Raw genomic sequence first — 18,983 nt, 5'->3', positions numbered from 1 at the left:
GAGCCGGTCCTTCACAAACATGGGCCCCAAGTTGGGAAGGGCTTTAACTGTCATGATCAGCACCTCGGATGGAACTCGGGCAATGTACCCGTTTCAGAATGAGCAGTGGACCTTCCTAGAGGCTAGCCCCAGTAACAGGCAAGCAGCCACATTCTGCACCCGTTGTAGTCTCTGGGTTATCTTCAAGGGTGGCCCCATGTAGAGCATTTTGCAGCAGTCCAGCCGTGAGGTTACAGAAGCATTGATCTGCATGGCCAGGTCAACTGATTTTAGGCAAGGAGAAAGTTGGCGAATCAGAAGCTACTGGTATATATGAACATATTAAGCTGCCTTGTACTGAATCAGACCCCCCCCCCCGGGTCCATCCAAGTCAGTATTGACTCAGACTGGCAGTGGCTCTCCAGGGTCCCAAGCGGAGGTTTTTCACGCCTACTTGCCTGGACCCTTTTGAGTTGGAGATGCCGGGGATTGAACCTGGGACCTTATGCTTACCAAGCAGATGCTCTACCACTGAGCCACCGTCCCTCTCAAGGGGCTCTTGACCTGTCCATCAAAGCCAGCATGTCTCCACCTAGGCCAAGTGGGTTCGGTCCCTCTAGAATATCAGCTGCACCCTTGATGCCAACTCCAGATTCAAGGTGGTGGATCAGAATGGAGGGGCCGATACTGTGGCTGAGAGTCCAACAAGATCAACAGGGAAGATTGTTGCCTGCCCAACTTTAAGCAAACTAGCGCCCTCCTGGAACCAAACCCGGCTGCAACCGGATGGAAATGAGTCCAGGGCAGGTCCTGCAGGTGACACAGCCCCTCATCTGACAATTTGAGTCCCCGTCGCTCCTGGCTTGCCCAGGGGCCAGGACAAAGAATTGTGCGCGGACTGAGCCAGTGGCCTGGTGAAGGGTTTGTCTGCAGACGAGTGCTTGCTGCTTGGCAGGTGGGTGATGCACAGGGCTTGGGGGGGGGGGGGCTGGGGCAGGAGAGCCCGTACCTAGTGCTCTGGCAGGGACCAGGCGCAGGGGCAGCATCCCCGTGGCCAAAGGGCCCCCTGGTGAACTCTAGCCCACCAGCAAGGTCATTCCCCAGCTGCCCAGCCACCTTCGCCTGGCTGGTCCCTGGAAAGCCCCTTCCCCCAGTCGGGGTCCCTGCAGCCTCTGAGGGGGGGGCTCTCCCAGCTCCTTTTAGCCCCCTTGCTGTTTGGGGGATGCGGGAGGGTGAAGGTGGCCAAGAGGGGCCCTGGCTCCTGCAGCTGCTTGGCTGGCCAGGGCGGGCTCCACTGCCACTCCCCCCCCACCAGACTGATGGCCTTTATCTGTGTGATGAGAGCTGATGAATCACAGCCCGTATATCTCGTCTGGGTCTGTAAGTTATCTGCCGAGCAATGTCTGGAGCCATAATTCACTCTGCCAGGCAGGCTCCCTGTGGAAGGGGGAAGGAGCAGCCAGCCAGCCAGGCCCGTGGGCTCAGGGGAGGAGGAGGAAGAAGTAGGGCCTGTCTGCAGGGGAGCCCTCGCCGCCCCTGAGGATGCAAGCGCCCCATTCTGGCAGCCACTGGGCTAGACCCTGCCCCCCTCCCTCCTGGGGCCAGAGGCCTCTCTCGCTGTGCTTGCTGCGGCCATGGGTGGGTGCCACAGTCTGGCATGTGCCCCTGCCCCCAGCGCCCACTCCCGTGACCTGCCGTCCATTGGCTGTAGAGGGCTCGGGGCGGGCATCTCTGGGAAAGAACGTCTCGTCTCTTGCTGAGTTCTTCCGTGGAGCCTCTTTTTGTGTGCGCTCTGACACAAATCTCTCTGTCCTGTGTGCCTGTCTGTAAGCGTAGCTTCTGGGATTCAGGCTCAGTTGTCAGTGTGAATAACAGCAAGTGTCCCCCAACGGAGAGCAGCGCAGTTTCCACTGCTTCCTTCCCAGCAGAAAGCTGAGAGGAGGAGGCAGCATCTTGAGTGGCCGGCCTAGGAGGCTGTGTTGCCTCCAGCTTGATGGAGTGCATTGGGGGGCGGGGAGCTGGGCCCGAGCAGCAGAGTGCCTTGATGCTGCTGCTGCTGCTGCTTGTGCTGATGTGCCCCCTGCCCTGTGGTGGCAGCTGACAGCACCCCTCCCCCCTCGGTGAGCCCATGCAAGATGCTCACTTGGCAGGCTGGCAGGCAGGCTGGCGTTTGGTTCCAGCTGATTTTCAGTGGCTCTGCCGGCCGGGAGCTCCCAGGAGACTCAGAGGTATTGGCGGGGCTCACAGAGGACCCAGTGTTACCCCCCCCACCCCGGGTGTCACAGACGGAATCAGGGCTGGCTTCAGAGACTCCTGCAAGGGGCTTGGCTGTTCTGCTCGGTGTCCATGGGGGAAGGCAGAGGAGGACGGAGGGGAGTTCCTTTCTCCATCCCAATGCCACGCCCTTCAGGAGCCCCATTCGACTTAGGCAGAGCTCCAGGGCAAGAGCTGAGGTGACCCATGGCAGTTCGAACCCAGCTGGGCTCAAGCGGGCCCTTAGCTGCATGTTTGGATTCTCACAGTTGAGGGCAGAAGCCTGGGCAGGGGGGCAGCAGTGGCACAGCTCCCTTTTGCCCTGTTTCTGAGGGTCTGCAGGGATGAGGAGGGAGGCTTTGATCAGAAGGAGGCCAAAAGCCCAGAACAGAATCCATCCGCCCAGGATTCCTTCTTAGGGTTAACCAAATGGCACGTAACTCTGCGTGTGAGGGCTCAGGATCCCCAGAGTTCTTCAGGTCGGATGATATAGCCCTCCCCCAAAGCAAAAATTAAAGACAAAGAAAAAGGCTTCAAGATATGATGTAAAATCCCGGTGTTGTCTACCTTGTACTGTAGATGTTAGCAGCAGCGCTCATGCTGGTATCCAGTGCCACCCAGTTTTTAAAATTAGCAGTTAGCCATGAAATGGTTACATTCCACAGATGGACCTTACCTTACTCATCAGAAGAGCCCTGCTGGGTCAGACCACGGAGGGACCATCTAGTACAGCCTCCTGTCTCACACAGGGGCCAGCCAGTTCCTCTGGAGCTCCAACAACAGGGCAGAGAGACTGAGGCTTTCCCCTGAAAAGAACATCAGAAGAGCCCTGCTGGGTCAGACCAGGGAGGGTCCATCTAGTCCAGCCTCCTGTCTCACACAGTGGCCAACTAGTTCCTCTGGAGGGCCAGCAACAGGGCAGAGAGAGGCTGAGGCCTTCATAAGAACCTCAGAAGAGCCCTTCTGGATCAGACCAGTGAGGGTCCGTCTAGTCCAGCCTCCTGCCTCACACAGGGGCCAGCCAGTTCCTCTGGAGGGCTAACAACAGGGCAGAGAGGTCGAGGTCTTCCCCTAAGAAAAACATCAGACGAGCCCTGCTGGGTCAGACCAGGGAGGGTCCGTCTAGTCCAGCCTCCTGTCTCCCACGGGCCAGCCAGTTCCTCTGGAGGGCCAGCAACAGGGCAGAGAGGCCAAGGCCTTCCCCTGAGAAGAACCTCGGAAGAGCCCTGCTGGGTCAGACCAGGGAGGGTCCACCTAGTCCAGCCTCCTGTCTCACACAGGGGCCAGCCAGTTCCTCTGGAGGGCTAACAACGGCAGAGAGGTCAAGGTCTTCCCCTAAGAAGAACATCAGACGAGCCCTGCTGGGTCAGACCAGGGAGGGTCCGTCTAGTCCAGCCTCCTGTCTCCCACGGGCCAGCCAGTTCCTCTGGAGGGCCAACAACAGGGCAGAGAGGCCGAGGCCTTCCCCTGAGAAGAACATTAGAAAATCCCTGCTAGATCAGATCAGTGAGGGCCCATCCAGTCCAGCCTCCTGTCTCACACAGGGGCCAGCCACTTCCTCTGGAGGGCCAAGAACAGGGCAGAGGGGCCGAGGCCTTCGCCTTCTGTTGCCCCCCTGTACCATAAGAGAAGCATGTCAGAGGTTTATTTCTTCTGTAGTCGGAGATCCCTTGAGTCAGCATGGCTAGTAGGCACTGTTGGAGCTCTCCTCTGTTTTCAGAGCTGATTAAAAGAGCTGCGTTTCTCAAAAGCTTATGCTACAATAAAATTTGCTACTTTGGCAGCAACAGACTTTCAGGGCTAACTCCTCTGGATCTGTTCTCACATTTTTTCCAGCTATGTTGTTGGGTACCTTGAGTGCTGGTATTGTGGGAGAGTGAGAGACCTCCCTGTATCCACTTCCTCCAGCCCATGTATAATGTCATCTCTTTCTGAGCTGAGAAGTCCAAGTCTCTTCAGCCAGTTTGGTGTAGTGGTTAAGTGCGCAGACTCTTGTCTGGGAGAACTGGGCTTGATTCCCCACTCCTCCACTTGCAGCTGCTGGAATGGCCTTCGGTCAGCCATGGCTCTCTTATCTGGGAGAACCAGGTTTGATTCCCCCACTCCTCCACTTGCAGCTGCTGGAATGGCCTTGGGTCATCCAGAGCTCTCTTATCTGGGAGAACCGGGTTTGATTCCCCACTCCTCCACTTGCAGCTGCTGGAATGGCCTTGGGTCAGCCATGGCTCTCTTATCTGGGAGAACCAGGTTTGATTCCCCCCTCCTCCACTTGCACCTACTGGAATGGCCTTGGGTCAGCCAGAGCTCTCTTATCTGGGTGAAGGGAGTTGGATTCCCCACTCCTCCACTTGCAGCTGCTGGAATGGCCTTGGGTCAGCCAGAGGTGTCTTATCTGGGAGAAGCGAGTTGGATTCCCCACTCCTCCACTTGCAGCTGCTGGAATGGCCTTGGGTCAGCCAGAGCTCTCTTATCTGGGAGAACCAGGTTTGATTTCCCACTCCTCTACTTGCAGCTGCTGGAATGGCCTTGGGTCAGCCTGAGGTGTCTTATCTGGGAGAACCGGGTTTGATTCCCCACTCCTCCACTTGCACCTGCTGGAATGGCCTTGGGTCAGCCATAGCTCTGGCAGAGGTTGTCCTTGAAAAGGCAGCTGCTGTGAGAGCCCTCTCGGCCCCACCCACCTCACAGGGTGTCTGTTGTGAGGGAAGGAGATAAAGGAGATTGAGACTGATTCAGAGGGAAGGGTGGGGTATAAATCTGCAATTCTTCTTCTTCTTAGGGAAGGTGCTCCATTCTCCCCATATAATCTCAGTCCCCCCCCCCCCCGTGTTCTCTTGGGGATACGGTGACCAGAACTGCAAACAGTATTCCAAACGAGGCTGCTGCACGATAGCTCCCTACAAGGCCATTACAATATTGGTTGTTTCATTTTCATTCCCTGTCCTAATAAAGCCCAGCGTGGAGTTTGCCTTCTTCACTGCTTCCGCGCACTGGGCCGCCATTTCCCTCAAGCTTTCTACTAAAGCTCAGGGATCTCTTTCAATCTCCGTCTCAGTCAGTTCAGACCACATCAGCATAGAAACAAAATTGGGGCTTTTCTGTTCCACTATGTATTGCTTTCCACTTTCCTACATTGAACTTAATTTGTCATATTGTTGCCCACTCACCCGATTTAGAGGAGTCCTCCTATAGCTTTTGCAGTCTCACTTGGTTTTCAGCACCCAGAAAAATTTTGTGTCACCTGCAAATTGGGCTGCTACACCGCTCAGCCCCAATTCCGAATTATTTATGCACGCATTGAAAACAGTATTTACTCAAATGCGAGACTAGTTTTCCCCCCATCAAAAAAGAGGAAGTATTCTTGCATTTGCATGCAGGTTACAGTTCAATAATAATTTAATAACATGCTTAAGAGGTGGAGATGGGTTTTATTCCCTGCCCTCACTACCCAAAGGAGTCTCAGAGTGGCTTCCAGTCTCCTTTCCCTTCCCTTCCCCTCCCCACAACAGACACCCTGTGGGGCAGGTGGAGCTGAGAGAGTGCTCCTGAGAGGAACAGCTTTGTGAGAATTTGTGTCGACTCAAGGTCACATCAGCAGGTGCACGTGCTGGAGGAGTGAGGGATCAAACCTGGTTCTCCCAGATAAGAGTCTCCTCACACTTAACCACTACGCCAAAGTGAATGTAAAACTATTTAGGGTTATCTTCCTTTTGAGTGAAGACGGTAGCCCCAGGCCCAGTGCTGGTCCTTCTTTTTACTTCTGTCCATTGCAAGGACTGACCCCTGATTCCTCCTCTCTGCTTCCTTTCACTTAGCCAGCTTTTAATCCCTGAAAGGACACTCTCCCCCCCCCCCCCCCGGCTGCCAAGTGTGCTCTTTGGGGAGAGACCTGCTCCAAAGTCCTTTGGAAGCCCCAGTGTGTGGTGCCAGCCAGATCTCTCTGGGCCACCGGCTTGCTTGGGACCTGCTTCAGGAGCTCCAGGAGGCTTGTGTGGGGTGGGGGGGGGGTGCTTATGGCGGTCCAGGGCTCTCCCAAAGGCATAGCAGCGCCCAGCTCAGGTGGAGTTGTCTGCCTGATTCTCCCAAGCCAAAAGCCTTGGTCTCCCCGGCTGCACCTTCCCTGACTTCAGGGCTCTTGCCTCCGGCCTCCTCCTGGGCCAGGGCATTCTGGAGAGCTGCCACTTGAGGATCTTCCTAGGGGGGGTGGGGGGAGATGGTGGCACTGGAGGCGGGGAAGGAGATCCGTGAAAAGTTGGGCAGCCTGAAACTGTAGAGTTCTCTCCTTTTGGCCACCAGAGCACAAGCTGTGCGGGGGCGGAGGGGGGGGGTGTCCAAACAGATAGACCCTTCTGGCCAGCTTCTCACCCACCGGGGAGGAGGGGGCCATTCTGGTTGAACCTTCTAGGGAAGGGAGGGACAGACGCCCTGGCAAGGAGGCCCAGAGAAGGTTGCAGCAATTTCTGCCAGCTGGATCTTTCCCAGGCCAGAGCCTTTGAGGCGATTGGGGGCGGGGGGGTTGCTAGGGAAGGGCAAGGCGGGCCCACCCTCCGGGGCCTGTGGCTTTATGCCTGGGGCAGGAGAATCCCGCTTCCCTCACAAGCGCCCCCACTGGGTGTGGAGTCCTCCTTCCGTCGCCCTGCTCTGGCCAGCCTCCTTCCCCCCACGGGGACCTTGGCCCCAGCTTGCCTGTCTGCGTGAGAAGCAGGTGATGGGGGATCTCGGGTTTCTTGCACTACCTGCGCAGTTCTGTGTGTGTGTGTAAGAATTGCTAGGCAGTGGGGTTTGTGTTGCAGCAGGGCAGACATCCAGGCAGAGGGGGTGTGGTGGACAATGAATTAGCCAGTGGAGCTTTCCCGCCCCCCCCCCCCAGTGCCAGAGTGAGGCCCTCCTGCCCGGACGTCCCTTGCCTTCCAAGTTAGCGGGGGGGGGGGGTCACCTTGGGAGTCTCTGGCCAAAAGTGCCCCCATCTCCCTCCAGGCTGCTGAGGGGTGGGCTATGAAAACACGGGAGGGTCTGGGCTTGGGCGAGGAACCAGCTCTTGCCCCGCCAGCCCTCCCTCGTTTGTGTAGGGTTTGCAGAAAGCGGTTTCTCTCTCCCCCAGAATGCCGGGGGTGGGGGCAGAGAAGCTGATGGGCAGCACATTCCGGTTGAGCAAAAGGAAGGACTGCTTTACTCAACCAGAGATTAAAACATGGAACTCACGGCCACAGGAAGAGACACCCTGAAAAGGGGACTGGGAAGTCTGTCAGTGGCCGAGGGGGACCTCCACCTTCAGAGCCACTAGTCCTCTGAGTCCCAGAGCCAGGGGGAGGCCTCGGCCTCTCTGCCCTGCTGTTGCCCGCCATAAGAACTGGTTGGCTATGCCCTGTTGTTGGCCCTCCAGAGTGGCACAGAAAGAACTTTTTGTTGCTTTAAGAGACATTGGATCTTTGGAAGTATTTGTTTGAATTTTGTAATATATCTTTTTTATTTGCAGTCTAATTCTAATAGAAATATTATAAGTGATTCAATAATTTTGTTTTCAGGTGCAGTTGTTTTTTCTATTTGGCCACTGTGTGAGGCAGGAGGCTGGACTAGATGGACCCTCCCTGGTCTGACCCAGCAGGGCTCTTCTGATATTCTCATCAGGAGAAGGCCTCGGCCTCTCTGCCCTGTTGCTGGCCCTCCAGAGGAACTGGCTGGCCAGTGTGTGAGACAGGAGGCTGGACTAGATGGACCCTCCCTGGTCTGACCCAGCAGGGCTCTTCTGAGGTTCTGCTCAGGGGAAGGCATTGGCCTCTCTGCCCTTTTGTTGGCCCTCTGGAGGAACTGGTTGGCCCCTGTGTGAGTCAGGAGGTGTCAGGCAATGTTCAATTGAAGTCAGTTGTGTTTTTTAATTGTACTTAATCCATGCTTACTAACCTTTATGCCTAATAAAATGCTAACCTACTAATGCTTGTGCCCCGCAAAGGAAGGAGGGGTGGGAAAGGAGGTTGCCAGAACACCAAAGGGCAGTCCAGCCTTTGAAGTGCAGAATACCAGGCTAGCTGCCTTTGCGCCTCCTGAGCGAGAGCAAGGACACCACCGAGAGGGAGGATGTAGCTATCCCCAGTGAAAGATAAGCGGCGTGTGAAAGTAGCAATTGTGGGGACGACTGTAGATTTATTATGAGAAGTGATTTAAAGCCCCAGTCTTTGATGTATATTCATAAATACCAATAGCTCAGACTATACGTTATCAGTTTCAATAGTTCTATGTAGAGAGTAACATTGTTGTAATCAATAAATGAAACTTAGTTTCTTAACCAAGTCGCCTTTGATCATTTTTGGGACTTCAATGAACCCTTTGCTGACAGGAGGCGGGACTAGATGGACCCTCCCTGGTCTCACCCGGCAGGGCTCTCCTCCTCCTCTACCTGAGCCCCTTCAGTCCATTCCTGATGGCAAGGCCAGGAGGGATCAGTTCTGTTTTGATACCCGAGGGGAGGCTGGGCAGTGGCAGACCAGTGTGGAGGCTGTTTAGCTGGCATCACTCCTTGGCACCGGACGCGTTCCTGGCCAGACCAGGGAGGAGGGGCAAAGGCCAGCGAGTGGGCTGCAGTGGACAGCTTGCCCTGCCATGGATGTGTGGAGGGAGCTGAGTGGACCCCCATCCCCATGGCTCCCGGGGAGGCTCTCCTTTCCCTCCCCCAGATGTCAGCCAGGATACTGCGAAGAGGAAGAGGCTGTGTGGTGTGGTGGAGCCGCCTTCTGGGTCTGCCTGCTTCAGACTGAGCTCCCTTTCCTGCTCTTGTTGGAGATGCTGAGGCCGGAGGGGGTGGAGTGTGCAGCCATTTCCCAAACCGTCACAGCCTCTGCGGGCAACTCTGTTCCCCTCTCTATCCCTCCCTCCCCCCCTTCTGCTGCTCTCTCCAGGGCCTGCTTTTTAATTTGGCTCTTTGCTTGAAGGACTCCGGCTTTTGTGCAGCTGATTCTGAAGATTGCTGGGCTTTCTTCCTGCTCTGTGCTGCCTATTGTCAGGACCACTTAAGACCACAGCAGCCTTGCAGTTGCTGGAGAGGGAGTGTGAAGAGAGAGTCAGGTGCCATCCCAAACGGGGCCGTGCATCTCGCTCCTGTGGCTTTTGGGGGCTGCGCTGCCCAGCCAGGGGGGAGGAGGAGGAGTCGTGGCTCTGGGCGGGAGAAGAGAGGCGGGCGGGGGGAGGCCCTGGCTCCTTTAGCCACCAAGTCCTGTGTCCAGATCTTTGCAGGGCTCCTGATCAGTTCACTGTGGCTGTTAAGAGTTGGGTGCCATCTTCTTCTACTTCCCCCGTCTGGCACTGGGCTGCTTTCTCCAACTCCTAGCATGACTCAGGGTTCCAGAGCACTCCACAATCAGGACCTCAGGAATCCTTCCAGCCGCCCTGGGCCTGCAAGGTGCTGGAGCCGCCCGCTGAGAAATGGTGGGGTTTCGGCTCACCCTCCGCATGTCGTTTCTCAGCCGCTGGGGCAGGGGGGCTGCCCTGTCTCTTTTCAATCTGATTCCAAGTGAAACCCTGAATTGGTTCCTGGTGGCAGCGAAGGATGGGAAGTGGGCAACAAGCTGAAGCTTGAGCCAAACCAGATGGCAGGACCTAGCTGAGATTGGGCCTATTGCCTGTTCCAGATGATCCATCCCTGCAGGATCCAGAACTGTGCGCAGTAGTCAGTAGATCTGTGCAGGGGCATGAAGGTGTTGGCTGCTTCACTTTCAGCTCCTTTTCTAACAATTCCTAGCATGGAGTTTGCCTCCCTCCCCCCCGCCACACACTGGGCAGACGTTTTCAGCAAGCTCCCCACTACAACCCCAAGATCTCTTTCAGGCTCAGTCTTGGCCAGGTCAGATGCAGTGGGTGTATATTGAAGAGTAGGAATTTTTGTTCCAATGTGCCTTACCTCACACTTACCCACGCTGAAAAAACTCATCTGCTGCACTGTTGCACGCACACCCAGCAAAGAGTGGCCCTCCTATAGGGTTTCGCCGTTGGGAATAGCGTGGTGTTATCTGCAAACTTGACTGCTGCGCTGCTCCCCCCTCATTCAGAATGATTTATGGATAAACTAAACAGCATGGGTCCCGATCCTCATCCTCGTAGGACCTTGCTTCTCACTCCCCCTCGCTGCCCTTTCAGTCCTCTCTGCTTTCTGCCAGGGAACCAACTTTGAATCCATAAGAGGACCCATCCTCATATCCCGTGACTGCTACTCTTAAGAATTCTCTTGTTAGTGACAGTTTCTGCATTGGAGAGATCAATGCCCAGTAAATACTCAGTAGGCTGAAGATCTTACAACTTTATGTATATTTAAGTGCAGGGCATATGAATGACGGTTGCATGAGGACTTGTTTTTTAGGTATTTGTAAACCTTTTATAGAAACTTGCATAAAGATCTGCCACATCTGTTGTTATATTTTTGTCCCTGTAAATACCCTTCTCCCCTTTTCCTTCTTTTTATTGCTGGATTTTGCGTTTTTTCCCTTTCCCTTTTTTTTTGTTTTTTAAAGAAAGAAAATGATTTTTAAAAAATGAGTTTTTGGTAATTTGCCAGGGACTTACGTTAGGTTAACCGGCCTGTAATTTCCTTGATCCCCTCTGGACCCCTTTAAAAAAACCAGGGTGGCATTTTCCTGTCACCCGGCGTTGTGCAGATGAGGAGAGGGTTTGAGGAGGTTCTTCCCTGCTCTATTTCTGTGTCACCAGATGAACTCTTATCTGGGAGAACCGGGTTTGATTCCCCACTTCTTCACTTGGGTCAGCCATAGCTCTCGTAGGAGTTGTCCTTGAAAGGGCAGCTGCTGTGAGAGCTCTCTCAGCCCCACCCACCTCACAGGGTGTCTGTTGTGGGGGGGGGAGGTAAAGGAGATTGTGACTGCTCTGAGACTCTGAGATCCAATATCATCATCATCATCTCCTGCTTTGCTTTGCGTTGCAGCTTTGCCATTTCAGGCTCTCCAGTGCCACAGGGAGGAAGCTTGCCCATTCCCCATCCCCATGACCACCCAATAGGAAGGCTGTCTGAGCACAAGACCAGGCTTAAGACATCCAAAAGGAAAGGAAGTTTGGTCAGCAAGTAGAACAAACACACACACACTGTTCAAGAACCAAAGCTTGTGGGCCAAGGACTGAAGTTTTTACATAAACAGTATTTTATTGTGGCCAACCAGCTGAGCAAGAGTGCCCAGAGAGAGGTGGGAAACACGCTGTTGTCTCCTTTCTGCCCACCCGTGGGGCTTGAGGACTCTCCTGTTCCTTAAACTTCAGCGTGACTTGAGAGCCTGCTTCATTGCTCACGCCTTCAGGAACATGGGAGACCGCAAGGATCTGCTGAAGACAGTGGTGTTCTTGAGTCAGCCCCGCCTAGTTGGCCCCCTTTCCTTGGCCTGCATGGGGGGGGGGAGTTTGGGGCAGTGCCGTGCGGGAGTGCCTCGCTGTCGGTTGCAGCCTTTCCTTTCAGCCGGTAGAGAAGGGTTTCCCTCCAGAGCAGCTGTGAGAAAGGAGGAGCTTGCTTTGGGATGGTGGGGAGCTCTTCCTTTGGGTGATCTCCTCTTCCAGACCGGAGGTGGTTGTGCATGAAGCCTGCTCTCTTGAGGAGCAGGAAACCACAGCCCAGGAATCCCCTGCCCTGGCAGGGTTCTGCACATGAGCTCCTACAGAACACTCTGCTCTGCTCTGCTGTAGGCACAAGCAAAGAACAGACAGAAACCTGGTTCTGTGCAGATGCTGTTCCTCCCCCAGCGGGGTCATCAGCCTGTTTGGGAAATGTCTGCCACGCCCACCGTCCATCCCCTCTCCATCTAGAGCAGGGGTGGCAAACATGCTTAACGTAAAAAGGCAGGAAGGCAAATAGATGGGGAGGGAGGGAGAGGTGGAAAGAAAGCAACTTTAAATACATTCTCCAAGCTGCCAGCTGGCTTGGCTTGGAGAAGTGATTTAAAGAGAGAAATGACTTCTCCAAGCCGGCCGGTGGAGTGGTGGACTTCAAGCCACACAATAAGTGTGAAAGAGCCACAGTTTGGCCACCCCTGGCCCAGAGGGACTGCTGCTACGACTGCTGTCTGGCCCAGGGCTGAGAGGAACCTCCCCAGGAGGGCTTTCGTTTGCTGTGGACTGGAGAGGCCGCTGCAGCGGAGCATGGGCAGAGTCCCCGCAGGCAGCCAGGATGCGCCTGGGCCTTTTGGGCTCAGAGGGCAGCAGATACAAAACAGGCACCCAGCATCAGCGCTTGAGGCAGTCTGCAGAAGAGAAGCTGGGAAGCCGCTGGCCCCTTCCAGCTCTTTGCTCTTAGGCCCATGCCCTGGAGTGGGGGGGGGGGCTTTCGCTCCCCACCCCTGCAGAGTTGCCTCTGAGCTGTAACCTCCTTCAGGAGGGGTGGGGTGGCGGAGTGCTCTCCCCGCCTCCCAACTGAGGTGTCGATATGCTGGGGAGTGAAAGGCAGCTCTGGCCAGCTCCCCCCCCCCTGCCCGGTCATTAATATGTGGCAGGGCTGGGCGCGGCAGTTCTGCTGCTCCAAGCACTTTCCCCTCTGATTTATTCGCCTCTGTCTTTGCAGTGCTTTCCTCTCAAGATCCAGTCCCAAAAACTCTGCTGTGTGCTACATACATACAGATCTGCAGCAGCAGCGGGAGGGGGAGGGGCTCTGGGCATGCTCAGATCTAAGGGGCAGTTGCCCCTTTGCAGGGTGGCCATGCTGTGCCCGACAGACCGCTGCTCTGGCCTGAAGAGGATCTGGTGGGCTTGCTGCTGGCGTGAGTGGCGCCTGGGGGTCCGAGAAGTGCTCATTGGGGCCCCTTCTTTTCTGCTTCCTGCCCCAGTGTTGTTTTGGCACAATGGATCTGAGGCTGGGCCAGGCCTGGGTGGGCCTTGTGAGGCTGCTTGCCAAGAGCTGGAAGGGGCCTGGCGGGTGGGGCGGGGCTGGTTCAGTGGCTGGCAGGCGACCTTTGCAGCGTGTCTCCCTCAGCAGCCTTCTCGGCGGCCAGCCCGCCACAGCCTGGCAGGAGTGTATTTTAATCCAGTTGTCACCTGTGCCGGCACCAAGGCTAAGAGACTTTTAACCTTGTTGCTCTTTCCGCTGTTTCTCAAAGCCGTCATCCTTCATGCTGTGATGGCCAAAAAATGAGCTCAGTCTGTCAAACGGTGTGAGGTTAGAGCCGTGGATCATGTCGGCTGACAACCCAGGAGGACTGTGGCCCTCCCTCCCTCAAGAGGCCTCCTGAATTACCTCCTTGCTGCGGGCTTGTCTGGCTGAGTTGCAGAGGAGAGAAGGACATCTGGCACAAGCGGGTGTTTGTGGCATTTTCCCAGGCATCCTCCAACCAGTGGCATTAACGCGAGGCACCCCTGACCCTCCGGCCGGATTGGGGCTGCCAGGGAGCCTCTTGTGCTTCTGGCCCAGTGCAGCAAACCCAGCCCAGGGCATAGAACCGTGGAGCCGGAAGGGACCTCCAGGGTCATCTAGTCCAACCCCTTGTTTAATGCAGGAAATTCACAGATGCCTCCCTCCCTCACACACATCCCCAGTGACCCCTGCAGGCTCCATCCCCAGAAGAGGGCAAAAACCTCCAAGATCCCTGGTCAGTTTGGCCTGGATTAAAATGGCTGCCTGACCCCAAATTCAGTTTGGTGTTGTTGATTCCCCACTCCTCCACTTGCAGCTGCTGGAATGGCCTTGGGTCAGCCAGATCTCTCACAGGAGTTGTCCTTGAAAGGGCAGCTTCTGGGAGAGCTCTCTCAGCCCCACCCACTTCACAGGGTGTCTGTTGTGGGGGAGGAAGGGAAAGTAGATTGTGAGCCGCTCTGAGATTAAGAGTACAGGGCGGGATATAAATCCAATATCATCATCTTCAGCGTGGCAGTCGGCATTTCCCTGGGCATGTAGGAAAAGGCCACGAGAACTCAGCGTGCCAATCAGGAACCGCAAGTGGGGGAGTCAGTGAGGCCACTGTGGCCCTAGGAGCTGTGAGGGACTCTTGCATCCATTTCCCTTGGAGCCGTGGGTTCAGATCCAGCCATCACCCTTCAGGTTGTGAGCAGGGGGGATTCCTCCCTCCCTCTCCCCAGTAGCAGCAGGAGCCACCACGGCTGTGGCTCGAGGCCAGAAGGCAGCCAGAGGAGTCTGTTTGTCACAACGCCTTTCCACAAGTCGTGTCTCGCCTCTGGTTTCGAACACATGCTTGGTTAGCGCCAGAGCCCTCCCAGGGGGCGGCAAAGGCAGCTGGCAGAGGGTCAGATGGTGTCTTGCTGGGCATGTGTGGCACTCTGGGGTGGGGGGTGGACGGATGGGGCCTCTCCTGTCAAATGCGGCGCGGTCTGTGGGCAGGGCTGGGGGCCTCGAAGGGTGGGCTTCCTGGAATGCTGCAGCCCCAGCTGGGGCACACCCCCCCCTCCCCACCCTCAGAGGGCAGCCGGCTGCAGCTCTCCCCCTCCCCTGCAGGCCCCCCTCCAGGGCTTCCTGCCTGGGCCCCAGTGCCTGGAGCATTGGACTGAGAGCAGCTTTGGGGAGCCCCTGTGGTCCGCCTCCTCCTTCTCCTTTGGCCCCCACTCTTGGGGGCACCACCCACAGTGCAACCCCCTCCCACCCATCCCAAGGGGGGCATCTGCGGGGCTTTGGAGCAGTGTTGGGCAAAGGGCAGTGGGGGGTCTTGGGGTGCTTGGGAAGGCAGGGAAGCTTCCTGGAAGGCTTGCCAGGGGCACTGTGAGGCTGGCGTCAAAGGCTTGGCAGTGCCAGGTTGGCCAGAGGCCCAGGGCATCCCGAGGTGGGTTGGGCCCGCGTCTCTTGGCTGGGCAGAGGGGAGTGCCGCTGTGGAGCTCTGCCAAGAGAGGACCTTGGGCTGCCTTGCTTAGACAATCCCAGGCTCTTGCGGACCTCTCCTCGCTGCCTCCACCCCCCCCCAGACCTTCCACATCTGTGAAGTCCTCAGGCTTCGCTCCTCAGCAGCTCCATCCTTGCCCCCCCCCCCGCACACCCAAAGTGCCCCAAGGGAGCCCTCCATGCCTGGGGGGGGCTTTCTCTTAGCCAGCGATGATGATGATGATGTGCTTCGTGACAGCTGGCGTAGCAGTGGCTATAAAGTGTCTTGATGGACCCCATTCCCCACGGTGTTTCCTGCGGCTTCAATACTTTCCCCTCCCTAAACCTTTATTTCAGGTTAGGCCCCGGGGGCCAGTTTTATTGCTCTTTGAGAAGCGGTGCTGGCAAAAGCCCTTTCCTGGACTCCCCCCCCCCCGCCCAACCGAGCTTCCTTGGCAGCTCCGGCCCCTCATCTGATCAGCATTCAGCTGGCTCAACCTGCAAGCTGCAAAGGAGAGGCACTGCTCCTCTCGCTGGCTCCTGCACCGCCACGGCGGCTGCTGCTTTAGCTTTGGGGGCGGAGAAGGCGGGGTCTTCACAGCAAAGCCGGCACATGAGCAGCCCCTGCCCCACCCCGTGTGCTTCCTCCTCCTCCTCTACTCCCCAAAATGGGGAGCTCACAGGCGGGCTGGGCTGGTGGGGGCTGTCCATGGGGCACCTTCAGACTGCGGGGGGGGGGGGAGCATGCCGCTGCCCCTCCCTCCTCCTGGGGCAACAAGGCTCCCTGGGGGGGGGGGCTGTGAGCACAGCTGTCTTGCTGCTCATCCTCCATTGTGCCCCTCCCTCTTGGTGGGCATACTCCCCCACAACCGCCCCCCCCAAGTTCTGCCCCAAATGGGCAAAACTCTGATGAGACACCCCCCCACACACACACACTTTTTTGCATGGCTGTTTTTGTCTGTTCCCGCTTCTTTAGCGAAAAGGAGAATGTCTCCTTGAAGGCGTGGGATTCCCACACTGGGGCTGAACTTGCCTGCTTTGATCTGCGGGTGGCTGGGAGGGCTCAGCCCCGAAGCCCCCCCCCCTTATCTCCAAGGTCAAGACAGGATACCCTGCCAGTCTGGGAAGTCATCCACCTTTCTTGGGGGGGGGGAGGGTTGCAGAACCTTTGTGCTTATTTGTTTATTTCAGCATTTCTACCCTGCTCCCTTCTCCCTCCCCCCCCCATGTCCCAGAACTGAAACTATCCACACCAACCAGTGCTGACATTCCCATTCAACCACCTCACACTCCTGCTCAGCGGTGCCCAGCCTCACCCATGTGGACTGGCAGCAGCTGCCCCCACGGCCTCTGGCATCCCCTCTCCCCTGATCCTTTGGGCCGGAGGTGCTGCCAGGGGTCAGGTGCTCTGCCACGGCCCCTCCCTTGAAGATCTCCGGGTTGCTGGCCTCCCCCCACGGGGTCCTGCCCCAGGCACATTCACGCACTCACACATGCACCCCCTCCCCTGCCAAGAAGTGCGTGTGTGTGTGGGGGGGAGCTCTCTGTGTGCCCAGGCCTGCGCTTCTGCCTGTGGCTCTCTCAGGCTTCAGATGGGGGGTTTCTGGGGCCTTCTGGGCTGCATGCTCCCTCCCTCCCTGCCCCTTCAGACACCAGATCTTGGATCCCCTCCCTTGCAGCTGCCGGGGGGGGGGGCAGCAGGGCCAAGCCCCTCGGGGACGGAGGGCTGCCTCGGCTGGCGTGGAGGGGCTGTTGGACTGGGCATGCCCCTCCCCCCGGGAGACAGCCTGGGTTGGCAGGGGAGCGGCAGTTTCTGGCTCAACTGGAGCAGCCTTGTCCTCGGGCCCTTTTGGTCCTCATGGTCACGGGGCCTGCCTTTGCAAGGGGGTGGGGGGCAGGTGCTGGCCTTTCCCCAGGCAGTGTGTCCAGCTGACCCGCCCGGGGCTGTCTGTCTCCTGCTGCAGGCATCGAGTGTCCCCGCGGAGCCCGCAACCTGCCCGGCCTGGTCCAGGAGGGGGAGCCCTTCAGCGAGGAGGCCACGCTCTTCACCAAGGAACTGGTGCTCCAGCGAGAGGTAGGACTGGCAGACAACTGCAAGCCTGGCCTGGAGGGGACGCAGCCCCCCCCCCCCGTGTGGTTGGGAGGTTTGTGCAGGGAGGAAGCCCCCTCCCACAAGGCTCTTGCTTTGGATGGAGGGCTCGGTGGGCTTTTGGTGGAGGGAGGGTCTCTTGCTTCCCTTGATGGAGAGTACAGACAGGTGGCTGCCTTCTCATGAGTCAGAGCCCTGGTGCGTCCAGGTTGAGTGTGTCTGCTCTTACTGGCAGTGGGTCTCTCTCCAGTTCTCTGCCCGGGGCCTTCTGCATGCCAGGGAGGAGTCCTCTCGCTGACTGGCCCATGGCCCTCCCAGGAAGATGCCTGTGCACCATCCACCCCCGCTCCCCGGCAACCTCTGATTGTTGAGGGACAGCCAGAGAAAGGGGCGGGGTGCCAAGAGGGCTCCCCAGGAAGGAGGAAGAGCGGCAGAATGGAGAGCTCTTTGGGCAGGGCCCTGGCCCCAGCAGGCTGCTTTGCTTGTGGCATGTGGATCTCGACCCGGGCCATACCGAGTTGTCCCGTTTGTGCCCCTGCTCTCCGTGCCCTGCCTGCAGAGGGGAGGCAGGTAGCAGGCAGAGCCGGGACTTGATCAGTGGTGGCACCTTGCCTGTGGAACGGTCTCCCCCTGGAGGCTTGCCCAGCAGTGCCTCTGTGGCGTCTCTTCAGGCGCCAGGCCAAAGGGCTCCATGAGGGCCTCCCAGTCTCCTTTAATGTTGTGCTTTTGAGGGCTTCTTTCAACACTGGGAATTGGGCAGCTGCGCTTGGGCCCTGCTGATCTCGGGAGGGGTGGTGGCTGGAGGAGGAATCATCAGCTGACCTGGCCGGGGTTGGGGGGGCCTCCTGGCCCAGCAGCAGCTGCAGAGTTTGTCCATTGATCCCCCCCCCCCGCCGCCCCCCTTCTCAGGAGCCTTGCTTTGTGCCGCGGCCGTTTGCCGCCCCTCTCCTGAAATGGCTGGTTTGATTTTATTAGTTGGGAACACGCAGCTCCCAGCTGCAGGCGGAGGCTTATTTATGCCTCCTTGTGACCAGGCCGCCCTTTATTGCCCTTCTCCACAGCCAGCTGGAAATTGGCTTCGGAAGAGAGCGGCCTGCCCACCCCACGCTAGAGCTGCTTTCCTGGAAACAGGGGCCACGTGCTGCAGGGGGAGGCTGGCGTTTCCCACCCATCACTCACTGTCAAGTTGCTCACTGCCCTGTCTCCCTTCTGGGGGTGCAAGAGCCTTTCCTGCCCCCAGGTGCCCTCCTCTCCCGGCACTAAGGAACAGAAGCAGGGCATCCCGTGCCCAGACGTACGCCAGTCCCCAGCCAATCCACCTGGGGTGCTCTGAGAGCGCCGAGAGCAGCAGCCCTGATGGAGTGCTCTGTGTGTGCTCAGAAGCACTCTTGGCTGCCTCCCTCGCCTGCTTCCACACCCTGGAAGCAGGGGCTGGAGCTGTGCCCTGGCAACCGTGCTGGCACGCTGTTGGCTGCTCCCCTCTGGCGCTCTCTCTGCCCCACCTCCAAGCCTCCCACTGGGCCTGTGGTGCCACCGCCTCCCGCTGACCTCCCCCTTGCAGGGCCATCTCTGGGCCTGTCTCTCTCTCTGCCTTGGAAGACACCCCAGGGAGGGAGGGAGGGAGGCCGCTTTCTGCTGAGTCAGACCGCAGGCTCATCAAAGTCTGGCCTCTCTACTCAGACTGGCGGCAGCTCTCTGGGGCCTGAGGCGGAGGGAGACTGGTCCCATTGCTCACTGCCTGAGCCTCTTAGCTGGAGGTGGGACAGGAGACCTTCCTTCCGTGCACCAAGCGGATGCTCTGCCACTGAGCCAAGGGGCAGCGGGAAGCTGAAGCGATCGATGAATGCATCCCGGGAGTTTCTCCCTCTTCTCTCTGCTGCT

At 57.6% G+C, this 18,983-nt stretch overlaps 1 protein-coding gene across 1 annotated transcript in view; it reads left to right on the top strand.

Annotated features, from left to right (window-relative positions):
- Positions 1-18,983, top strand: part of SND1 (staphylococcal nuclease and tudor domain containing 1) — a 156,360-nt gene that overhangs the window by 93,903 nt on the left and 43,474 nt on the right. The window contains exon 6 of the mRNA XM_060246068.1: positions 16,978-17,087. Coding sequence (XP_060102051.1) covers positions 16,978-17,087 — 110 coding nt within the window. The remainder of the gene's footprint in view (positions 1-16,977; positions 17,088-18,983) is intronic.

The sequence above is a fragment of the Heteronotia binoei genome, chromosome 8 (genome assembly GCF_032191835.1).
Source record: "Heteronotia binoei isolate CCM8104 ecotype False Entrance Well chromosome 8, APGP_CSIRO_Hbin_v1, whole genome shotgun sequence".
In the NCBI taxonomy this organism is placed as follows: domain Eukaryota; kingdom Metazoa; phylum Chordata; class Lepidosauria; order Squamata; family Gekkonidae; genus Heteronotia; species Heteronotia binoei.
This window is presented reverse-complemented; position numbering and strand designations above follow the sequence as displayed.